Raw genomic sequence first — 25,184 nt, forward strand, 5'->3', positions numbered from 1 at the left:
GCCTGGGAAATTTAAAAACTCCCTGTTCCCAGCTAGTATGAGTAGCCGAGAGCAGGGAGCTGCCACTGGGAACCGCTGTATGCGGTTCCAGATCACATGATCGCTGCTATCCAATGGATAACAGCGAGCATGTAAAAGTTTAAAAAGTTTGTTTCATCTCCGCTCATAGTTCATATCCAAGAGGCGAGATGAAATTAGATACCCAAGGCGGACCTTACCCTGGCTTCTGCGCACGTGCCCATTGCCAAAGTGGTGGACGCATGCGCAAAAGCCGCAGATTGCCGGGGTAATTTAACCTCTTAGTGACGAAACATGTTTGCGCCTTAGGGACGGAGCCAAATTTTGGAAAACTGACATGCCTTGTTCAACATAGCATAACTCCGTAAAGGTTTTGCATATCCAAGTGATTCTGACATGGTTTTTTCGCCACATGTTGTACTTCATTTTGGTTGTAAAAATGGACCAATAGAATTTGTTTATATTTATTAAGTAGCAATATTGGAAAAATTGAAAAAAAATTCATTTTTTCACATTTTCAACTGTAATACGGTATCTCAAATATGTCCAAACATACTGTACAAATATTGATAGGATATATATTTCCATCTGTTTACTTTATTCTGAATGCACACTTGAAAAACTTGTGTTTTGTTAACTATTTAGATGACGTACAAATTTAACAGCATTAACTTTTCAGCATTTTGAGGAACACTTTGTTTTCCTGCACCAAGCCAAGTTTGCAAAGGCTCATGAGTGTCAGAATAATAGATACCCCCACAAATGACCCCATTTTAAAAAACACATCCCTTAATGTATCCACTGAGGGGGTCAGGAGTATTTTGACCCCACAGTTTTTTTTTCCAGGAATTAATTCAATTTAGAGGAGAAAAAATAAAATTTCATATTTTTGCAAGACTTTTTTTCTATGTTGTCCATGAAAATGAGGATTGATACCCCAAAATGGATACCCCTGTTTGTCCTGTATTCAGAAATATACCCATTGTGGCCCTAATCTTATGTCTGGATGCACAACGGGGCCCAAAACGAAAGGAGTAGTCGGTGTCTTTCAGAACATAAATTTTGCTTGAAGGTGATTTAGGCCCCATAGCACTTTTGTAGAGCTCTTAAGTGGCCAAAACCAAAGAGAACCCCCACAAATGACCCCATTTTGAAAACTAGGCCCCTTAACAAATTTATCTAGGGGTGTACTGTATATTTTGACCCCACAATTTTTGAATGAATTCAAGCAAAGCAAAAGGAAAAAATTGTGATTTTTGTTTTTTTGGCAATTCTGTCATTTTAAAAAACAGCTTTTTTTGTACAGCACACACATGAATGAAGACTTGCACCCCAAAATGGATACCCCCGTTTGTCCCTTGTTCAGAGACATACTCAATGTGGCCCTAATCTTATGTCTGTATGCACAACGGGGCCCAAAATAAAAGGAGTGGCTTTCAGAAAAGAAATTTAGCATGACGGTGATTTAGGCCCCATTGCACACTTGTGGAGCCCTTGAGCGGCCAAAACGACAGAGAACCCCCACAAATGACCCCATTTTTAAAACTAGACCCCTTAACGAATTTATCTAGGGGTGTACTGTGTATTTTTATCCTACAATTTTTGAATACAGCTATACAAAGCAGTAGGAAAAAATTACAATTCTCTTTTTTTGGCAATTTTGTCAATTTAAAAACAGGTTTTTTTGTACAGTCTACATAGAAATAAAGACTTTCACCCCAAAATGGATACCGCCGTTTGTCCCGTGTTTAAAAACATTCCCGATGTGGCCCTAATCTACTTACAGGAAACATGGCAAAGCCTGTAATGGAGGGAATGCCCACTGGATTGCAGGGCACAACTGAATAAATTCCAGGCCCCATTGCTCATTTGTACGGAATAAAAATTGACACGTTAAAAAAATCCCCCTCCCCCCTCGGCGCCCTTTTCTGCATTCCCCAAATCTTAGATAAAAGTAATAATGTGAACTGTGTGGAATTTCTGAAGACGGGTATAATTACGGAGGCTGGTTGGGATGGGCACATGGGGCAATAAAACCGGTATCCCCCCCTCCTCTCATGCTTTTTTGGGGGGTATTTCGGGACCCCAGCAGCAGGTATGGGGTGTACAAAGTGTCACTCTGTGAGGCTCCGTAAACTTGCCGAGGTGCGGCGGTCTCACACAGAGGGCGCTCAACAAGCTGCTCCTGGAACTGCAGGAAGGCGAGCGTTCCCGGGGCTTCTTGTAAATTACGTATTACAGGTAGCGGTCTGAATAACGCCGGGCTCACGCGGCCGTATGTGGAATCCACTTGCGGAGGCCCCAGCAGATCCCAGCTGTGAGCCCAGCTGTGACTCTGCGTACGGCAGCGTAATGTACTGCGCATAACTGTGTACTTACACGGGCGGTCATGCGCAGTACACTTTTTCGTTTGTATTTCCCACGCCGTCGCTTAGCGATGACGTGGGTACCCGCAGCCCGTATACAATGTAGTAGCGTATGGGCAGCGGGTATATCCGTGACCATGGAGCACAATGGGCTCTATGTTGCGGATATCCGCAGTAAAATAGAACCTGCTGCGTTCTCTTTTCTGCGAGCGGATTACGTAATTCCAACCCACTAATGTGAGCAGAATTGTGTAATCCAATGCGATTAATCTGCGTAATACCGCGGATCAGACGCATGTGGAATCCGTAATTCTTATCCGGTCATGGGAGACCGGCCAAAGGTAGAACGCTACCTTTTTATTACGTGACAGGCGACCGCTCAACAAGGTCACTGCTCCAGGCTCTCGGCGACCATTGGTCACTGGGAGTAAGGAGATTTTAGGTTTCCTGGGCTCCCCGACTCCTGCGCATTTTTCCGGTGTTTTGCTGGTGGTCGCATGTGCAGAATCCGGTAAAGTTCACGGAGGAAGATCGCGTCGGGGTTCAAAAACGGAGGCCTCCGGTAAAAAGTTTAATCTCCTCTCACCGATCACATCGGTGAGGGGAGATGAAGCTTCACCTTTTTTTTACTTTTACGTGATCGCCATTATCCATTAGATAACGGCGAACACGTGATCAGGAACCGCTCACAGCAGCTCTCCGTGAAATCTCCAGGCTCTCGGCTACGTTAGGAGCAGGGAGATTTTTTAATTACCCTGGCAATCCACGGCTTTTGCGCTGCCCCTGTCATTTTGGCGACAGGCGCGTGCGCAGAAGCTGGGGTGAGGTCCGTAGATAAATCCGGGGGCCTTAGGTACGTCATTTCATCCTCCCTCACGGATATGATCCGTGGGGGGAGATGAAACGTAAGCTTTTTTAACTTTTTACACCTTTTTTTTTTTTTTACTTTAAATGAGCACTGTTCTCCATTGGATAACAGTGATCATGTCCCCAGTGGCATCCCTCTGCTCCTGGCTACACATGGCAGCAAGGAGCAGAGGGATTTGAATTTCCCGCGGCTCGAGCCCCTCGGTGCACGCGCCCAATGACTGACATCAGGCGCGCATGCACAGAAGGGGACCTCGGTTCCCGGGAGACCAGGACATCGCGAAGTACCCGAGGTGAGTATTTTCACCTCCCCTCATGGATCTGATCCAAGAGGGGAGGTGAAATGGACAACTTTTCAAAAACATTTTTATCGTGATCGCGGGCCCGGGGACCGCTCGCCGTGGTCATCTCCTGGTTCCCGACTACCTTCAGGAGCCGGGAACCAGGAGATTTTGAATTTGCCGGGGCTCCCGGCCTTCTGCGCATGCAAGTGACGTCATACGTCTGGTGCGCAGATGAGCGGCGACGGGTCCCGGAGGACCCGTGCATTGCGGGACACCTCGATCAAGGCGGGTGAGTACTTTCAGCTGCCCTGAGGGATCCGATTCATCAGGGAAGCTGAACCCATAACTTTATTTACTTTTTTTTTTTTTACACTTTAATGCGATCGGCGCTATCCATTGGATAGCGCCGATCGCATTGCCAGGGGGGACTGCCCGCAGCCCAGGATGACAGCTCCATGCTGTCGGCTACCTGCGGGCACCGACAGCATGGAGCTGTCACGTCCTTAAGCTAACAGGGCTTTAATCCTAAGAGGATGCATGTTTCTACAGCCTCTAGGATTAAAGCCCACTTAGTGAGGACGTAGAAACACTATGGGGCCGTCACTAAGGGGTTAAAATCACCTGGCTACTAAGATGTAGTGGAGTGACTGGAGATTTGATAGAGGGCCAAAATACGCGGTTCTTGGTCACATGATTGCCGTTATCCAATGGATAACGGTGATCACATAAAAGTAAAAAAAAAAGCTAAAGTTTTGATCGGATCCGTGAGGGGAGGTGAAATTACTTAACTAAGGGCTTGGATGATGCCCCCTGATGGTATCCTTATCCGTGGATCTTTCCCCAGCTTTGGCGTATGCGCCCGTCGCCTAAATGGCAGACGCAAGCGCAGAAACTGGAGAAGGCACGGGAAATTTAAAATCTCCTTGTTCCTGGCTACTAAAGGTAGCCGAGAGCTTGGAGCAGTGACCGAGGGCCACAGTGAGTTGTCTCCGGTTACATGATCGCCGTTATCCAATGGATAATGGTGACCACGTAAAAGTTAAAAGACAGTTCCAGCTTGAGGCTCAGTTCTGTTGTGCATCCAGACAAAAAGATTAGGGCCACAATCGGTATGTCTGAGCATGGTATGAACAAGGGGGGGGGGGGGGGGATCCATTTTGGGCTGCAAATCCTCATTTTCATGCGCACTATAGAAAAAATCCTGAAATATGAAATTTTATTTTTTCTGCTCTAAATTACATTAATTCCTGAAAAGAAACTGTGGAGTCAAAATACTCATGACCCCTCAGTGGATATATTAAGAGGGGTAGTTTTTAAAAATGGGGTCATTTGTGGGGATATCAATCATTCTGACACCTAGGAGCCTTTGCAATCTTGGTTTGGTGTAGGACCGTGATGGCGAACCTATGACACGCGTGTCGCTGACATGCGGCCGCTGTCAGCCGTTCACCCCGTTAGTGGTGAATACCAGCAGAGGCCGCGGCTTCCCGGCCGGTATTCACTAAGCAGCGCTGATCCCAGCGTACACCGTGACGTCAGTGTGCAGCCAGGATCCTCCTCCCCCCTCCCGACGTCTCCTACTACTTGGTTCCACGAGAGCGTCCGGGGGTGGAGGCGTCCGGCAGCAGACTGACATCACAGTGTGCGGCAGAGATCATCGCTGCTAGCGGCGCGCCGGGCAATGAAGGAACTTCCACGAGCTGGAGAGGGTAAGTATATGGGGGTCTCTGGGGCACCGCCATGGTGCTCGGTCGAGTAATCAGTTACGCGACAAGACCGATGCTTGAGTATCAGCCTTAAACGAGCGTGCTCGCTCCTCTTTATTGATAACCAATGTTAAATTTGTACGTCTCCTGAATTGTTTAAAAAAAAATTAAAAAAAACGTTTTCCCAATGTGCGCCCAGAATAAATTAAACAGATGGAAAAATATAACGTTTCAAAAATTTCTATATTATGTTTGCACATATTTGAGATATTGCAGTTGGAAATGTGAAAAAAAAGATTACGATTTTTTTCAAAATGTTTCCAATTTCGATGCTTTTAATAAATATACATAAGTTCTATTGGTCTATTATTACCGCCTAAATGAAGTACATATATGTGGCGAAAAAACACCGTCAGCATCACTTGGATATGCAAAACCTTTACAGTGTTATTCCATGTTAAAGTGACATGTCAGATTTCCAAAATTTGGCCTGGTCATTAAGGCCCAAACAGTGTTGATCACCAAGGGGTTAATGATAGCAATCCACTTCCCGCTACAGAAAAAAAAAAAAAAGTTTGCAACAAAGGGATAAAGTGTTTTTTTTTGCTGAAACCAAATACCCCTTAAAGAAAAAAAACTGTACAATAAGCAGAGCGTAAACCACAGCAAACAACTTGTGAAATAGCTGACTGATTGGTGACCCAGCAGCACTTCTAGGGCCATCACACCTCTTTCTTCCACCAAGGTTTGTTTTGGATTAGATGCCATATGTTTTACGTTTGTTCTCCATAAACTTGGTAATGCCTCTTGTGAATCTGTAGAATAGACATTTTTGTGTGTTACCCCAGGTCCCTAAATTGTAGACATACGTAGCATTGGTCTAGTAATAAGCCGAGTGCGATGTGTGAAGGTGGAATGTAAAACATTAAATGCCACCAAATAACACACTGTCTTTCAATACCAGGGTCTGCAACCTAAGGCCCAATTCCCACGGGCGGATTTCCACCGCGTATCTCGCGGCATTGCCCCGCAGTGATTAGGTTCTATTGACCTAATAGCGCAATGCTCACGGTGCGGAATTTCACCGTGGAATTCCGCCCCGTGAAATCACCCGTAATCACCCGCGGCATGTTCTATTTTGCCGTGGGCGTACGCGTGGACGACTTCCATTGCAGTCAATGGAAGCCGTCCGTCACGCTATCTTCCGCTGAAGCGCAGCGGAAGATAGTGTGAAAACGCTTCCCCGCCCACCGACGCCCGTGTCATGTGACCCTGCCGGCGTGGGAAACGGGACATCGGGCAGCGGATCTGGAGGCAAGTATGGGGTCTTTGGGGGGCGCCGTGCCGGGCTTCGCTGCGGTATTCTGGTGCGGTTAGGGTGCCTTCACACTTGCGATATCGCAGCGTTTTTTTAATCACGAACGTCAATAGGAGTTTCTCATTTTAAAAACGTGTCGCACAAAAGTGGCACGGCACAAACTTGCGATTTTTGCACAATGTGTTTTTTGCAATTGCAAGTGTGCAGGAGCCCTTACCGGTAGGTGTCAGCAGTGAGGAACAGCCGGCAGCCATATTGTATAGCCATATCCCAAATACTCTCCACAGAAATACTGCATGCAAAGGATTTAACTATGTCCTGAAGGGGTTAACAGTTTAACCTTTAACTATCCTATGTCCCCTGTTATTTGCCATACACTGACATTTTATTGGCAAGGAAAAGGTTAAACTTGATACAGTGGCAGCTAGGATGACATCACAAAGCATGACATCACAAGCATCTCCACAGTCACAATCGGTCAGAATGTTTAATATTCTAAACCTGAACCAATCCTGGGCCATTTGAGAAGAACAGTTAGAAGAACAGCAGAGGTGGCATCGCGGAGCAACACATCACCGGCATCGCGGAGCAACGCATCACCGGCATCGCGGAGCAACGCATCACCGTCATCGCGGAGCAACGCATCACCGTCATCGCGGAGCAACGCATCACCGGCATCGCGGAGCAACGCATCACCGGCATCGCGGAGCAACGCATCACCGGCATCGCGGAGCAACGCATCACCGGCATCGCGGAGCAACGCATCACCGGCATCGCGGAGCAACGCATCACCGTCATCGCGGAGCAACGCATCACCGTCATCGCGGAGCAACGCATCACCGTCATCGCGGAGCAACGCATCACCGTCATCGCGGAGCAACGCATCACCGTCATCGCGGAGCAACGCATCACCGTCATCGCGGAGCAACGCATCACCGTCATCGCGGAGCAACGCATCACCGTCATCGCGGAGCAACGCATCACCGGCATCACAGGAGGGGCCAATTTTTGTCGAGGAGATGAAAAGAACTAAGAGAGCCGTTTTTTTTTTTTAAAGTTTAGATTAACAATCTCAAGGAGACGAGTACAAGGTAAGAACATCACCGGGCTCATGACCGGGCCAACGCACAGCGGGACAGACCCAGAAGGGGGCAGGTCAGACACGCAACAGATCCAGACAGGGAAGAAGTCTGAAGGTCAGGCACACAAGAGACCCAGACGGAGAAGTCTAAAGGTAAGATGCGTGACAGATCCAGCCGGAGGGGGGTCAGACGCACAGCAGACCCGGACATGACACCAGCAATATGCAGCAGGATAGAGCAGATCCAGGGTGACAGCCGATCGCCACATTTGGGGTCAGGAAGGAATTATTTTCCCCCCTGAGGTAGAACTCTCTGGGGGTTTTGTTCGCCTTCCTCTGGATCTTTGGGTCCGGCGGCTCTCCTCTCAGGACAACAGTGGCCTGTTCAGAAGGACCGCGGCGAGTTCTGTGGTCTCCACCGGGCCTGACCCGAGAGTCACTGGGATCATTGTGTAATTCTTGACAAGTCCTGTAAGATTTCATTACAATGTTGCTTATTGCATTTCCAATAAAGGTTCATAAAAAAAAATGCATTGTGGTTTTCGTCTTTTGTCGGCGTTTCCCCTTATACATCAACGAGAGCGATCGCCGCTGCTCAACCCTCCAGAAATAGACGGATCATGAAGACCCAGCGGCAGCGGCTGCAGGACACAGCCTATAGGGGGCTCCATATACACAGAGCAAGGAACATCTGATAAATGGGATCCAACCATGAAAAGGGCGCTCGGCTCTAATTAAGCGTAGCACATTGGGAAATGCAGAACAGTTGGAGATACCAGCGTACATCCACTATCAGGAGGGAGGGGGGGCGGATTTACCGCAACATTTTTGCCATCTTTAGATAGAGACAAAAATTGACAGAATCGAAATTATAACTATTGGCAGCTGATAATCAGCATAAAGGCCCGTTTACACGTACTGATTGTCGCTCAAAATTCGTTCAAATGACAAAAATGAGCGATAATGTTACATGTAACCGGGGGCATCAGACACTTTTCGCGTGAACGATGATTTTAGGGTGAACTTAAAATCCAGTGTTCAGCTGCAGAGAGATGAATGTATCTCTCAAGAGACCACAAGCACGCTGCTATCTCCACGGGAGTCGGCAGATAATAACCTGCTGGCAGTCATAAGAGAACAATGCAGTTGTGTGCACAGCGGGGCGTGGGATTCATCCCCTTGGGTCCTGCAAACAGCACCTGGAGGCCCTTTTACATGCAAATTAAGATGAAAAAGTGTTAATGGCCATTAACACCTTACACAAATAGATCGTAAAATTTTTCAATTGTTTGAAAGATTATTTTTGCGTGTAAATGGGCCTTAGCTTACTGGAATAGTTATAAAGTAACCACAGGTTACACATCCAGAGTCGGTGAATTGTCCATTAATATAATTGACACTAAACACCGTGCAGCTTAATTCCTGAAGGTCCAAGCAGCGTCTGTACTGATTTTTGGCTTGAGGGTTAGTTTTCCAGTTAGGTTTACATTATTAGCTCTAAATGCTTCCATGTTACAGCTGGAAGCATTCAGTAGGTAATAATCTAACCCTAACCCCCCAGCCCAGGCAAAAATCAGTACAGATTGACAGCGGGGCAGGTAAGGAGAGCGGAGGTAGGATACTACAGCCGTCGTGGAGAGTGACAGCCGAAGGGGAACGGAGGTGGGGCACTATAGCCGCCGAGGAGAGTGACAGCTGAGCTGTTAATGGGAAATGGGAGGGCACAGTGACAGCAGCATTGCTGTGAGGGCGCCGGTGGCTAGGAAAGGGAGCCAGCCGTGCACCCAATCAAGAACAGGGGGAGTTAGCGGACTGTCAAGATGCCTCAATCTAGTCTCTACCCCTACTTCTGGTGGTGACAAGATACAATAGCATCCGCCAGTGACCCCCCCCCCACCACTACTCATTATTTAAGTAGTCCCCCAATATACATTATATGAAAGCCCTTTTACACTGCAGTGCAAAATGGTCTAAAGTCCGCTGGTTGCACCTTGTTTAGTTATTCCTTTCTATCCACAAGTCTTCCTCTTCAGGGTATCTCCTTGTGGCCACCTGGGATTTAATTAAGGGTCATTTACATGGGACGATCATAATCAAAAAGAATGAAAGTGTGCCATAATCGTTACGCTTAAATACAAAGCCATCATTTACTATTTGTTTGTCGCTTACTTTCAACCAGCATATAAGTCAGCGCCGGTTCGCTCGCTGCGTCTCAATGTGAATGTGAAGCGCTGAGCGAGAAATCCAAGAAGTGAGCGATACTCGGGACTAACAGCTAGCGTTCCGTCACCCGCTCCTGCAGTCATGTCGCCCCATCTAAACAGGATATCAGCTTTATGTGCGGTTTCTCCCCTCCGATAAGGTTGTTTATTCCATTGTCCAAAAGATAACAAGCAAATATGCCAACCAGAACGAAGATGAAGGTGAAACACACTAATCGCCTGAACGAGAGCACGAGCGAGTGACGTCACCGCTGATTCATCCGCAGTTGTACGCACTCATGCCGAATGTTCAGACAGGCAGATAATCGTTGTGAATCGCTCACTTCTCATTCAGTACTCGCGTTCTATGCGATACCCCCCACCCCCTCATCTCTGTCAATCTACTATTGAGGGCCGATCCTAAGGGACCGTGTAGATGAAACCATTTTTATTTGAATGCGTGAACAAGGTCAGAGTTCGTTGGTTCAGCCTGCTTATACAGACAGATTGATCGTTCGCTTGTTTAAACGAGCCGTCATTCATTCACTGTATAGCGGATGGAAGCGACTGAACGATCGGCATTTAAACCGAATAGTTGGTGAACGAGCCAACAGTGACTTCTGTGCCTGCATAAAATGAACGGTGAATGAAAAGTAAATGATTTATCAGTCATCTTTCTATCGTTGATTGCATTAAGGGCCCATTTACACTGAAAAATGATCGCTCAAACGACAATTTGAGTGACAATTTTGAGCGATCATCTTTGCATAACTCTAAGTAGCTAATTAGTTACTAAAGAGTTAATTCAGGCGGAACAGGATACAGCTCCGAGAACAATGCGGTTGTTTTGCATATGCCAGCGGGATACCAGCTGAGAGAATCTCATCAGCGCTGCTGGCTGAGTTATCAGCCTACGCCCCGATCAGAGTCATTGCTCATTTCTGGCAAACTAGAAATGAGCGATGAACGAACAGTGCACGATGAGCAGGCATTTAAACGCAACGGTTATGGCTCAAAAGAGCGCTTTTTAGTGGATTTTGAGCAATAATCGTTGTCTGAATGGGCCTTTAGACTTATAACGGCCTTAAAGGGGTTGTCCCGCGCCGAAACGGGGTTTTCTTTTTTCAATAGCTCCCCCGTTCGGCGAGAGACAAACCCGATGCATGTTATAAAAAAAAAAACGTCCAGTACTTACCCGAATCCCCGCGCTCCCGCGACTTCTTACTTACCTTAGTAAGATGGCCGCCGGGATCTTCACCCACGATGCACCGTGGGCTCTGTGCGCTCCATTGCCGATTCCAGCCTCCTGATTGGCTGGAATCGGCACACGTGACGGGGCGGAGCTACAAGGAGCAGCTCTCCGGCACGAGCGGCCCCATTCGGAAGGGAGAAGACCGGACTGCGCAAGCGCGTCTAATCGGGCGATTAGACGCTGAAATTAGACGGCACCATGGAGACGGGGACGCCAGCAACGGAGCAGGTAAGTGAATAACTTCTGTATGGCTCATAATTAATGCACGATGTACATTACAAAGTGCATTAATATGGCCATACAGAAGTGTATAACCCCACTTGCTTTCACGGGACAAACCCTTTAAGGATAGGCCATCAATGGATTACAACTGGACAACCCCTCTAATAGTCTGACCATCTAGTATTTGTTTCCTGCGCAGAGTATTACTACTAGATGGCGAAGAACAGAGGTTGTTGGATTTTGCTCTAACCTTTTGGAGGAACGCTCAAAAATAAAATTATCTACATTTACAAGTAGGCCAAAGGGGATAGAAGAACTGGACAGCGCCTCTTGTAGGTAGTCAGTAAACCGTAAACCTGGGATAGTTTACAGCGGAAAGCACGTAGGAAGTGCAGAAAAAATTGTGGTAGTCACAGGTAGGGGGAGACCCCGTCCAAAGGAGGGGACATCAGACGAGAGCATGCATGGAGAAAAGCTGGGGGTGGAGCCCCCCAGAGGCAGTACCAAGTGGAGCGACATGGACTCTGTTACCTTGTGCTTGAGAAAGGAGCATCTAAGCTCTGAAACGCGTTGCATTGACTTCTGGGGCTCTGTTTTATTAAATATATGTTTATTTTATCACAGAGGGCTCTGTCACTACCGATTACGTCCTACACTAGTCCACACACACGTGTCCGTATAGGCAGCCACACTTGGTACTACACGGGTCACCCTGAGCGCAGGAGTCATCCTTTTCCTTCTTCACTTGGTACATTTACAAGTAATGATCTTGTGGAATCATGAAGAAAGGTTGTGCGTCTTATATTTTGCCATCTTGAGTAGATTGCGGCTTTATATCCTTTGTAGAGTAGCCTTCTGCCAACACCACCTGCTACAGTTTTCTGCAAAAATCAGTGCTCAGGTACTTCTAGGGGTTGCCCAATTGTAAAAACTATTGTCATTCTATCTTTAAGCTAGGCCATAAATAGCAGATCAGCAGGGTTCAACTATTCGGGATCCCCATCGATATAGCGGGTCGTCGGACCGATGTGCTCACGCAGAGAGCAGGAAGCAAACAGCTCCATTCTCGTTGCAGTGGCCCGGCTTGGAATTACTGCAAAGTTCTCAATGAAATGAGTGGGAAGTTTGTGTGCAATACCAAGCCTCTCCAGTGCAGAGAGAATGGAGCTGTCTGCTTCTTGCAGAAATCAGCTTAATGCATGAGCGTACTGACCCAGTACTGCTCAGCGGGGGTCCCAGGCGGCAGACGCCTGCCGGTGTATTACCGATGCCCTATCCTAAAGATAAATTTACAACTGGACAACCGCTTTAAGTGCATATTAGTAAGTTAGAGCAGTAGAACCCCTGTAGCATAATGTATACATATCGGGACCGTTATCCTACGACTGGGTATACAATGCTTAGATGTAAAGTAACAATACGATGATACACGGGACATGCATCTGATCTAGACACCCTCCTGCATTAAAATGCAGTCTCCATAAATATATCACCTAAAGCAGGCATCTGGCACAGGACGGAGGAAACCTCGCAAACACATCAATAATGCATGAAGGAGGGAGATGCATCTGTAAATAGATCAATTATCTGAAATCCCAGTGTCCACTGATATTAGTTGTTTTTGACAAGTCTGATAGGGAAATCCATATTTCCCTGTAGGCTGTGACATTATTTTTAGCGGATATTAACGGCGAGGCAGGAGGAGGGAGAAAATGTTCGTATGGCAGGGATATCCCCAAATCTGACAATTGTAGAGTGCGATGAACCCGCTGTGCGGACGGCTGTGTGGGCTGCTGCTGGCAGCGGCTGATGACATGCCTGCGGTAGAGATGGCTCTCGCAGACAAATACCACCCTCACATCCCAGGGGAGGAGCGGTGGGGGCCAAACTGGGCTTTTTAATGCAAATCTCTCCTCCTAAAGAGGGACTCATCAGGGATATCCTGAAAATGATTAATGGATGCCTGCACAAGATCAGACTTTATTTTCCAGCCCTGTTTAACCTGCGCCCTGCCAGGAGGATATGCAATCAATTACTGCCTTTTTACATAGTTGCTAAAAATACAAAAAAAAAAACACTAAAAAGTTATCTGTGGTGAAATGAAAAAAAAAAAAATTAACTATTTACATGATGCCGCTTTGCCCATCTCAAGGCTACTTAGGACTCAGTCTGGGGCTCCCCAAAATGTAGCAACAGCAAGAGGGGGTCCCCGTACAGCGATAGTCGTAGGGAAAAGAGTGCGAATGACTGACATACAAAACTGGCCAAAAATACTAGATTCCTACCAGCCGCTGAGCGGCTCATCAAATGTATGGCAGATCTCCCGGCTACATGAACAATCAGGCGGGGCTCACACGGAAATAGTACTGCGCACAACCACGTACTCACGCAGGCGGCCATGCGCAGGATACTTTTTTTTGTTTCTATTTTCCGCGCCGTTGCTTAGCGATAACGCTGATACCCACCGCCCATATGCAATACAATAGTGTATGTGCTGCAGGTATATCCGCAACCATAGATAATGGGCTCTATGTTGCGAATATCCATGATGAAATAGAACATGCGGCGCTTTATTTTCTGCGAGCGGAATACGCAATTCTTACCCGCTATGGCGCAATTTAATGCACTGAATTGATACGCTTGAAGGATCCGCAATTCAAATCCGGTCGCGTGAGACCGGCCTTAGCGGTGCACATATTGTTAAAGCCCTTCATCAGATGAAGCGCACAACGCCGGTCATCACAAGCAGTCAGTCATAGGAATTTAAAGAAATAGATAAAATCATCCACGTTTGGCTGACTTCACACGGGCGGACGCCATATAGGGCCGAGAAACTGGACAGAGGACCAGTGCTGGACGCCATATGTAATTTGGGGGGTGGGAACCCTGCAGTCATAAGGAGGCGTGTTTAAAGAGGCGGCAGCTACCCGTCTCAGTCCTGGAAGGTTATATTTATCGGCCACATAGCACTATAGTAGCTCAGGCCTATTCAAGTGAATTGAATTGAGCTGCTATACTGCGCAAAGCAGCCTTAGGGCGCCTACCCACTTGCGTTGCCGATTTTCGCGCGTGAAAAACGTGGCGTTTTTTGCGCGTTTTTTGCAGCCCTCCCCTGACAATCATGGGTGCATTAAGAGAAAAATAAGGACACATATGCAACTGACAGTTCCTATGTGAAAAAACCCCACGAAACGGGAAAAAAACCCCAGATGGACAAGAACACATTCTATACTAATTGCTCTTGAGAAAAAACGCAAAACATCACAGGAAAAAAAAATAAAAATCGCAAGTGGGTAGGCACCCTTAGGGCTCCTTTCCACTTGCGATTGCGTTTTTTGTTAACGCGATTGTCAATGGGACTTTCTAATGTTAAAAACGCAACGCAATGCACCAAAAACGCAGTTGCGTTTTTTACAATAGAAAGTCCCATTGACAATCGCGTTAACAAAAAACGCAATCGTAAGTGGAAAGGAGCCCTTACAGTGTATAATGCTGCCTGGCAAGCACTGAAGCAGCCATGGCACTCGCCCAAGCGCCGCTGTCACTTCAGTCAGCCGATTGATGGGCGTCCCAGGCTCCTAATAAATGTGGCGCATTTGGAAAAACGTCTGACAGTCAGAGAATCCAGTTACTGCACGATATCTACATATTACACATCCAGGGCTCGTGAACTGTCCATTAGGCCCCCTGGATACGAGTGCTAATCCACAGGCAGCACACGGCTGCATTATATGCCTATGAGGACCTGCAAACTGACATCTTTCACACAGGCAGGTGGTCCACGGCAGGTCCTACATCTGCTCATTTCTGAGAAGCGAGAAATAGCACCTGCAGACGCCTCTGCGTAAATAGGACAGCACATGGACTTGGGTGCAACTTGCATCAGACAGCGCGCACGCACGCACGCCTCGGGAGCAACTCGATCCCATGGATGGTGTGCATTAGAGATGAGCAAGCACGCTCGGTAAGGGCAGTTACCCGAGCGAGCCTCGCTCATATCGAGTAACTGTCTTCTCCGAGCGTGCTCGGGAAGAGGGGTGGCGGGGGTGAAAGAGATCCCTCTCACTCTCCCCCCCCCCGCTGCTCCCCTGAGCACGCTCGGAGGAGAAGGCAGTTACGCAAGATAAGCGAGGCGCGCATGAGTAACTGCCCTTACCGAGCGTGCTCGCTCATCTCTAGTGTGCATGTATCCTTAGAATCAGTAGAGAAGTAGCTTTAACAGGTATGCAGCTCACCCTGCTGATCAAAAGGATGTGACAACTCACCTTAATGTTTGAAAAGTATTAAAAGTGCCAAAAACAAAAAAACAACAACAAAAAAAATCCTCCACACTGAATGTTCGGTTCGTCCGGCGCTGAATACATCTGTACATTTTCCTTTAAAAGGGTATTCCAGCACATTCGTAACTTTTACTAATAATGACTAATTAGGGCCAGGTCACAGGAGCGTATGCGGATTACGGTATGCGAATATGCAGCGTATTCACAGATCGAAAAACGCCAATTCACTGTTTATTTTGGCCCTTCTGCGGGTTTTTCCCACACATAAACATGCAGTGTATTTACACACACAAGAAAGCTCATTCATGTCTTGCGTTAACATGCAGGTTTCGTGTGTATTCACTGCGTATTCATGCAATCGCATAGTCTTCAGTGGGCTAGTTTGGCGCGTTCCACGCACTACAATTGGACATAGTCTTTTAATGCGACTTACAGTTACTTGAAAAATACACTTGTCTAAATACAGCGTAATATGCTGCACACATATGCCCATGTGAACGAGCCCTAACAGGTCGTCAATTGAGGACTGCAAGGACCCAACCACTCTGATCCTGATATGGTCAGCCAACAAAGCGCTGACCATAGAACAGCAGCCCTGGTTGGTACAGCAGGCACAGCTCTCATTGAATTCTATGGAAGCCATGCTGCAGTACCGACCCAGGCCACTGCGCTATGGTCAGCACTTTCTGCTTCTTCTACTGACCATAGCAGCACTGGGAACCAGCTGAGCATCTATTGCTGACTGCCAGTCATCAACAGCAAAAGTTAAAGGGGTTGTCCCGCGGCAGCAAGTGGGGTTATACACTTCTGTATGGCCATATTAATGCACTTTGTAATGTACATTGTGCATTAATTATGAGCCATACAGAAGTTATTCACTTACCTGCTCCGTTGCTAGCGTCCCCGTCGCCATGGTGCCGTCTAATTTCGGTGTCTTCTTGCTTTTTTAGACGGGCTTGCGCAGATGGATCTTCTCCCTTCGGCTCGTCTCGGAAGCATCAGCGTTTTGGCTCCGCCCCCTTGTACGCGTCATCGCGTAGCTCAGCCCCCGTCACGTGCCGATTCCAGCCAATCAGGAGGCTGGAACAGGCACACGTCATGGGGCAGAGCTACGCAATGACGCGTACAAGGGGGCGGAGCCAAAACGCTGATGCTGCAGAGCCGAGCCGAAGGGAGAAGATCCATCTGCGCAAGCGCGTCTAAAAAAGCAAGAAGACACCGAAATTAGACGGCACCATGGCGACGGGGACGCTAGCAACGGAGCAGGTAAGTGAATAACTTCTGTATGGCTCATAATTAATGCACAATGTACATTACAAAGTGCATTAATATGGCCATACAGAAGTGTATAACCCCACTTGCTGCCGCGGGACAACCCCTTTAAGTGTTCTGGAATACCCCTTTAAATGTTATTTGACAAGTTGTGTCTAGATGTTACTATATCCTAACTTTGTAACGATGTTGCCATGAAGTTCCATCTGCAGTTTGTTCTCCTTTCAGAGCTGGATTTATCATTTCCGCTGTTTGCTACCTGAACTCAGTCAGCATTGTGTGGACAGACGCTCCCAAAAAAGCTGAGCCAGAGGCTGCACTGTATTGTTGAAGAGTAATAATGATATTGGGCTAATGCACAGGATCTATATATACATACACATTATGCTATAGTATGCAGAACGGTACAGACAGCAGACCAGGAGAGTACTCAGGGGAGGCCAAGAAATGCATCACCGAGCGGGAATGGACCTGCTGCAACTCACTGCTGGTGTAAGCGGAGATAGGAGATTACATCTATATAGGTGATCTGTTGGGTGAAGGAGGCCCTATGCTTTAGATATGAATTGGGGCTTAGTACAGTTAGGCCCATTGTCCACGAGCGGAATCCGCACGAGGCACCTGCAGTTCAAGCCGCCCATAGGGACACATGGGCGTCCAGACCTGAATTAAAGCATGGGAATTTGATTTGCGGATCTATGGATGCGGACACCAAATCGCAGCGTGCTTATTTCAGTGCGGTTCCCGCGTGGATGACTTCCATTGAAGTTAATGGAATGTAGTGGACTATCCACTCCCAAAGCAAATGCTGTGTAACCCCATGGACTACTTAGGAGTGTGCTCCTAATGATGGGGGCAACGGCAAGTACCATACTCACACCCCTAGTCCTCCAGCTCCTATGGACCCATAACTTTGTCTATATGTCCAGCAGTGACATGGTATTTGGGCCCATCACCACTGCAGAAAGCCCTGGAGGAACAGAGTGGTGGAGAATAGGACTGATGTGTCTAGTATTAAAGGGGGTGCATCAAGATGACTCGTTGCCCCCTAGTTATCCACATGATAGGGGATAACGTGCTGATCAGTGGGGGCCTCAACACTCTTGATATCAAAGGGGTCCCCCATCCTCCTCACAACAGGGTTACTGCACCCCCTACAGTGACAGGGAGACTGAACTGAGCAAGGGAGTCATCTTGGTAGAAGACCTTTAAGCTAAACAACATATTATATGTCTCCCCAAGTAGTGCTGTTAGGGGAATAATAATAATTGTATAATATGAAAACGGCTTCCCAAAAATAAAAAACTTAAAAATGTAGCTGATAGCAGCTCAATCCTGTTCAAGTGAATTGATCGACCAGCAGTACCGGGTAAAGCCACTATAAAAGGTGCGGCGCTGTGCCCGAGTGCCTGGTAAGCAAGAAAGTTACTTCAATTAGCAATTTGATATTGATGACCCATTTTAGGGTGCATTCACACAAAACGACTTCTGTGCGCTTCAACGCCCAACAGGCGGCCTGATAATCGTCACTTCTGTGCTTTTACGCAGGAGCGGTAGAGCGGATGGATGCAAAGCATGCTGGGATCTCTTCCGCCTCTATTCACTGAATGTGACAGGCAGTCGTTCAAAGATGAGAAACTGCCCATTTAAACTGATTTTGGCGCAGATCACGCACATGATGCACGGCCGCGTGATAAGCAGTGAACGGATTCGGTGAAAGTACATGGACTTCCATTGCTTTGTTCACATTAACATGTGTAGATACGTGCGAGAACGCGACCCCCACTGCGTTTTACGCTTATGGTCGTGTGAATGAGACCTAATGAGCAATTTCTCACTCTGTACCCTGTCGCTTTTACACAGGATGACTATTGACCAAAATTGCTTATGTGAGTCGGGTCCGTACTGTCAAAAAAAACCCAAACTCTTTAAGGTGAAAATAAAGCAGTCACTAAGGGGTTAAATGGGCGGTCTGACTTAGTAATGCTTACAGGCTGCAGCAGCCAGTCTACAGGATGTCACAAGCTGCTGCAGCCAATGGCGTAGCTTGAGGTCTGCGATTGGCCGCAGCAGCCTGTGAGTATTAAGCCCCTTTTTCCCACAGGCAGCCTCACTTGCTAAATTAAGGAGTCGGACCTCCGCTTTAGGCAGTTAGGTGGGAGTCCTTTGCACGTCTCTAATGCGCTAGAAGCACGCTGGTCTGGACGGGGACTTTAGGCCTCATGTCCACGGGGAAAATCAGGCCCGCTACAGATTCTCCATGAGGGCTGAAAATAAGAATAAACTTATCCGCAGCGGACTGTGCAGATCTTCTCCTCTTCGCGGCCGGATGTGCTCGGCACGCCGGCAGCGTGCTGCGCGCATGCGCCAGGCACATCCGCCGGGGCTGAAAAAAGAAGATCCGGCCACGAAGAAGGGAAGACCTGCCCGGTCCGCTGCGGGTAAGTTATTCTTATTTTAGGTCTCCCGCAGATCCGGACGGCTTCCATAGACTTCAATAGAAGCCCGCGGGAGCCGTCCCCGCGGGAGACCCGCACCTAAATGGAGCATGGTCCATTTTCTTTCATGCTCCATATTTTTTTTAAATCCCTTTTATTGACGATCCGCGGGTATTTATCTACCTGCAGGTGGTCAATGCATCCCTATGGGGTGCGGATCCGCGGGCAGGAGAAGAGTTAAAATCCGCTGCGGATTTTAATTCTTCTTTTCCCCGTGGACATGAGGCCTTAAAGGAGGCTTTTCATGGCCAAGATGGGAAAACCTGGCCGCTCTAAAGCCGGCTGCACACAGACGGATTTGAATTGTGGTATCCGCGGCCGGTGGCCGCCTCCGGGGTCCGCAGCAAATACCGTCCATAATATGCAATGGAAAGGCGCCTTTTCCTGCACATGAGCGGAAGTCATTGTTTTTTTTTTCCGCGAGCGGAAAATTGCAAACATTTTTGTGCGAACGCCGCACGGATGGCTTCCATTAAAGGGGTTGTCCCGCGCCGAAACGGGTTTTTTTTTTTCTTCAATAGCCCCCCGTTCGGCGCGAGACAAACACGATGCATGTGTTAAAAAAAAAAAAACAGATAGTACTTACCCGAATCCCCGCGCTGCGGCGACTTCTTACTTACCTTGCGAAGATGGCCGCCGGGATCTTCACCCACGGTGGACCGCAGGTCTTCTTCCATGGTACACCGTGGGCTCTGTGCGGTCCATTGCCGATTCCAGCCTCCTGATTGGTTGGAATCGGCACACGTGACGGGGCGGAGCTACGAGGAGCAGCTCTCCGGCACGAGCGGCCCCATTCGGAAGGGAGGAGACCGGACTGCGCAAGCACGTCTAATCGGGAGATTAGACGCTAAAATTAGACGGCTCCATGGAGACGAGGACGCCAGCAACGGAGCAGGTAAGTGAATAACTTCTGTATGGCTCATATTTAATGCACGATGTATATTACAAAGTGCATTAATATGGCCATACAGAAGTGTATACCCCCACTTGCTGCCGCGGGACAACCCCTTTAAGCTCAATGGAAGCCGTCCAACCTGCGGCCCTGGTCCTTTCGCTATCAGCATTGTGGAAAGGTCACGTGACCCACGTCAGCGCCTAGTAAGAACTCTTCACTGCGTATGTCCAACGGTGAGCCGTTCGCACCATCCGCGGTACAGAAGAAGAGAAATGACGGGTACGCGGGGTCGCCGGCTTGGAGTCCGCATCTGCCGCGCTCGAGTGCAGCCGGCCTTTTGGGAATAGCCAGGCGCAGCTCTCCTTGAAGTGGAGGGCAGTTACAGAAACCGCGCAGCACGGCGCCCCTTCCGAAAGGCCATGTTCACATCTGCGGTCGAAGTTCCGTTATCGAAGACGCGGTTTCCCTGGATGAAGTAACCGAACGGTTCCAAACGGACCTCCGACTATAAGGGCTTATTCACACGGGCGAGCGATCGGGCCGAGAAACTTGGCCAACATCGTGCTTGCCAATGTGCGTTGTCATGGCGATGCAAAGCGTTTAATTCAAAAATAGCTTCTGTAAAACTGCGCCTGAGGCTGATTTCACAGGGGCGAGTGCGATATCGGTCCGTGATACCCAGCAGGTCTCGTGCTCGCCAACGTGCGATGCCCCCGCGAATGCGAGGCGGTTTTGTGTTAAAAAGGGCGTAACTGCCTAAGTTACAGAGAAAGCGTAGTGCGCCGTTACGCCATTTCCATCTCTCCCGTTCACTTCGACGAGAGCTACGAAAATAGGCTCTATCGTTTCCATTTGGGTGGCTAGTAACCATAGCAACCGTCTGCCATCTTAGTTACTAAGAGCCAAAATAGAAATACCCCTTTAAGAAGTCAGAAAACCCCTTTAAGGAGCCACTTCATACAATATCACGGCAGCGGTTGATACATATTGGTATATTTTACTGTATTTCCCTCCTCACCGTTATATACAGATGCACTTATAGCACACACCACGTGACCCCCATAGTGTACGCAGCTCCCCTGCTCATTACCCGGGGTATAGCCCGCTCTCCGCCCGTAGCTCCGCCGTTAGGGCTCCTCACTGGAAGTAACGCCGCCTGCCGTCCAGCATTCAAATCCGGCGCCCTCGGACGTTACCTCAGAGCGCGCCGTGACGTCAGCGGGGGCGGGGCCTCTCCTCACAGCTCCGAGCGGCGGGGTTTGTAGGGGTAACGGCCGGCCTGCTCGCTGTCACCTCCCGGGGTGTCTGACGCAGCGGCGGCGGCGGCGGCGGCCTCTAACGGACCGCCGTATGTAATAAAATATAGTCTGTACGTGACTGAGTCCCTCAGGCGGAACTATATGGCTGCGGCGTTGTTGTGTGGGGTCCTTATTAGAGGGTGCGCAGCTGGCGGTCCCGTGTCACAGTACTTCCGGTCCGCTGCTTATAGTCCTACAGAGTAAGTACAAGTCACACGAGCAGCCCCGTGGGTCCGTGTATTGTGTGTGAATGAATGTAGGCCCCTGTCACATTAAGCCATTGCTCTCTGTTATCAGCCGGTCCACTACACCAAGTTATGGCCCTGTTGGAGCCATGTGTGGTATTTTTATGCTCCCCCTGTGATAGTGGTGTGCAGCACAAAAATCGTGACTTTTTTCGGAGACTGTGTGTTCGCGCTCCCGCATAGACTTCTATAGGAAAACGTACAGGATCTCTGAAAATACTCAGTTTTTTCGTGCCTTGCGACGACTTCAGAGGGCACCACCGGATCGCAGGAGCGGGCGAGTATAAAAAATACATCCCGCCTCCCCATCACGCCTCGGATGGCGCCGTAACTGAAGCCGGAACGATTATCGTCAAACGCGCAATAATCATTCGTTTTATGGCGGCGTAAGGATCCTAGTTCGGTGTAAACTGCGCTCATTGACTCGTCCGCGGTCATTTAGGGTGCCGGTACACTGGCGAGTAAAAATGCAATATTATGAAACCATTGATTTTCAATGTTTCCTCCACATTTGCGATGTTTACACTCGCGCTGACAGAAAAAAATCGTGGCGTGTCCGATCTTTCTGCGTTTTACGTTTTTTTTTTGTTATCTCCCATGTTTCATGCGAAGCGTTTTTTAACATTAGAAAGTCCTATTGACTTTTGCGCTAAAATATCGCAGGTGGCAGCCATGTTTATGTGAGAGAAAGCAGCTCAAAAATCACCATTTTGCTGCGATTTTCACGTAGCGGTATCGCGATCGCCGGGGTGAAGGAGCCCTTGTACAGCGAATGTGGAAGGCTGAACGATTCTCAGTTGAAGGAGCCGACGATGGACGCGGGTGGCACGAGAGCGAACGGGCGGTGACGGCGCTCCACCTTCAAACGATAATCGGCTCGTATACAGGGGTCCTTAGTTTACGGTGCTGGAGGATGTGACAGGTTCCCTTTAAGACCAGGGACCCCGACCGATCAGCTGAGCGGGCGCATGCTGTAAGAGCCTCAAATACACGGAGGTTGGAGCAGAAGTAGACAAAGTCTCTGCGCCGACCTCTGTGTAGTGGCCAGCACTTGTAACTGCAGGCATGGCTCTCTAAAATCAACACGAGCTGCGCCCGCAGTTACAAGCTGCGGCCACTACACAGAGGTCGGCGCAGAGAGTTCCGCTGCTTCCACTCCGACTCCAGTGTATTTGCGGCACTGAGAGCATGCACCTGCTCAGCTGATTGGTCCTGAGCGACGGACCCCAGCCGATCAACTATTGAGGACCTATCCTGAGGATAGACAATCAGTAATATTCTCCTTGGAAAACCCCTTTAGCACACAGTATGGATTTTAAAGTGGCTCTTCCAGTCCTGGGCAAACAAAGATGGCCGCAGCAGCTCCTTTGACTACATGATGCACACTGTGCATTCGTATGCATCAAAAGATTGTCCTGTGTAAAAGCACCCTTAGGCTAACTTCACGCGGGTGACTGCTATCTCAGGATGTGATTCACGGCCTACTATTGCACTCGCCAACATGTGATTTCCCTGCGGATGCGAAGCAATTTTGACATAAAAACACCTTGCATCACTTTGGGGAATTAGTGACCCTCCACTGCGGCAGTGGGGGAAACCTCAAGCCGCGAGCAGCTAGCATGTGGTGTGATGCCTTCTCCGTCACCATTGAAAACAATGGAAGATGCAATGCGAGATCACTCCCAAAAGATAGCACAGGCCATTTCTTTCTCACATTAATGCGGGAAAACATTGCTGATTAGTACTGTTGTATCTTGTCTCCACCGGAAGAATGGGTAGAGACAATGATTGGGAGTCCTCAGCTACAGGGTACGCCTAGGTCATGGCCAGAGCTGGAGATTGGCTGGCACACACACACACCTCCCCAATGCACTGCCCATTTCCCTGCACCAGGTCACACCTCTGGCAGGGGGACTCCCCGCCTTCAGCGTTTTTGTCCCCATGGCGACAGCAGCCGCAGGTGGCCCCGCTGTAACAGTGATCGCTGGGGTCACCTGCTGCTGTGTGGAGGAGAGAGTGACAGGGGAGGACGGAGCATTCAACCGCTGACGAGAACCACAGACACACACAGGGAAGTGGACTCCCCCTTCAGCTGCCGCATCCCCTTGTGACATGGCCCTGGCAGCTGACACCTCTTGCCTCTCTCTCCCAGCCGGCGGGGACAAGCTGCGCTGACTGTCGCTACAGCCATGGAGACACAGACCGCAGCGGGCCGGAGGATGACAGCGGGAAGCAATAGAGGATCAGAGCTGTGAGCGCGGTGTCGGCGGCGGTGGGGGCACAATGGAGGCACAGACCACGGCGGGCCGCAGGATTACAGCAGTAAGGGAGCAGAGTGACAGCATGGCCGCAGGAAGAACTAGAGCTGAAAAGAAGTAGGAAGCTGAGGGGGGCGTTATCAGGGCGTTACCTATCACTGGCCAGGTCTCCACTCATATTTTTGGTGGAGACTAGATACAACAGTACCCGCTCATTTGTATGACCCTATTCGTAAGACAGGTTCATATTAATGCACCTCGCAACACACAAATCCCGTGCAAAGGCTGCCTTAGACTACCGCTACATACTGATGCACTGAAGTGGTGAGGCCATCTTTGTTTGTCTAGGCCCAGAGGTTCACTTTAAATCTGCTGCATGTCTGCTGTGGATTTCACCCTTTGCAATGTAAAGGGTTAAACCCACAGCAAATCCTCACTATTAGGTACAGATTTCACTGCTGTGGAAAATCCACAGGGGATACGCCCGTCTGAACATGCTCTTGGGGTATGTTGACGCAGCGGATTCCACCGTGGAATCCACCTCTAAAACTGCGGCAGAAATCCGTGGCTGTTCTATGGTGTCCGCCACGGTTCTGCGCGCTGATTTAGCTCTGCCAATGGCAAAATTCACATGCGGAATTCCCCGATGCTTTGTGTGGATTTGTGTGGAGAAGTGAAATGTAACGGCTTCACACGGAAATGCGTTGCAATTAAGCATGGAGACAGCGGAATTTTTCAGTGTGTGAAATGATTGTAATTGGGGCCGTGTTCTGATTGGTGGTAATCCACAGACAGAACCCTACACACCGATGGCCTTCATTAAAACCTCATGCCATGTCCTATTTTTATTATTTCACGGAGGGGAACTCGGACGTCACTGTGTATATCAGCCAACACACAGACTGTGTCTGATGCGACTTGCGCTTGAGTCTGTTGGGCACAACTCACGCTTATGGCAACTTGTATTGCTGCAGGACTTAAGGCCCGTTTACACGCAATGATTATCGCTTAAAATTTGCTCACACGATGGCATATGAGCGATAATTGTTGCGTGTAAATGCTTCCATCTTTCACTCCTCCGCTAAACAATGATTTTAAGGTGAGCTTAAAATCCATCATTCAG

The 25,184-nt window shown here is 48.7% G+C and overlaps 2 protein-coding genes across 3 annotated transcripts in view; one reads left to right on the forward strand and one right to left on the reverse strand.

The window, feature by feature from the left end:
• Positions 1-21,445, reverse strand: part of KIF18A (kinesin family member 18A) — a 91,590-nt gene extending 70,145 nt beyond the window's left edge. For both annotated transcript variants that reach the window (XM_066583230.1, XM_066583229.1), the window contains exon 1: positions 21,351-21,445. The gene's annotated coding sequence lies outside the window, so the exon portion shown is untranslated. The remainder of the gene's footprint in view (positions 1-21,350) is intronic.
• Positions 21,446-21,645: 200 nt separating this feature from the next.
• Positions 21,646-25,184, forward strand: part of METTL15 (methyltransferase 15, mitochondrial 12S rRNA N4-cytidine) — a 205,882-nt gene continuing 202,343 nt past the window's right edge. Inside the window, exon 1 of the mRNA XM_066582204.1 lies at positions 21,646-21,758. Within this exon, the coding sequence (XP_066438301.1) occupies positions 21,661-21,758 (98 nt within the window). The 5' untranslated portion in view covers positions 21,646-21,660. The remainder of the gene's footprint in view (positions 21,759-25,184) is intronic.

The sequence above is a fragment of the Eleutherodactylus coqui genome, chromosome 11 (genome assembly GCF_035609145.1).
Source record: "Eleutherodactylus coqui strain aEleCoq1 chromosome 11, aEleCoq1.hap1, whole genome shotgun sequence".
Taxonomy (NCBI): Eukaryota; Metazoa; Chordata; class Amphibia; order Anura; family Eleutherodactylidae; genus Eleutherodactylus; species Eleutherodactylus coqui.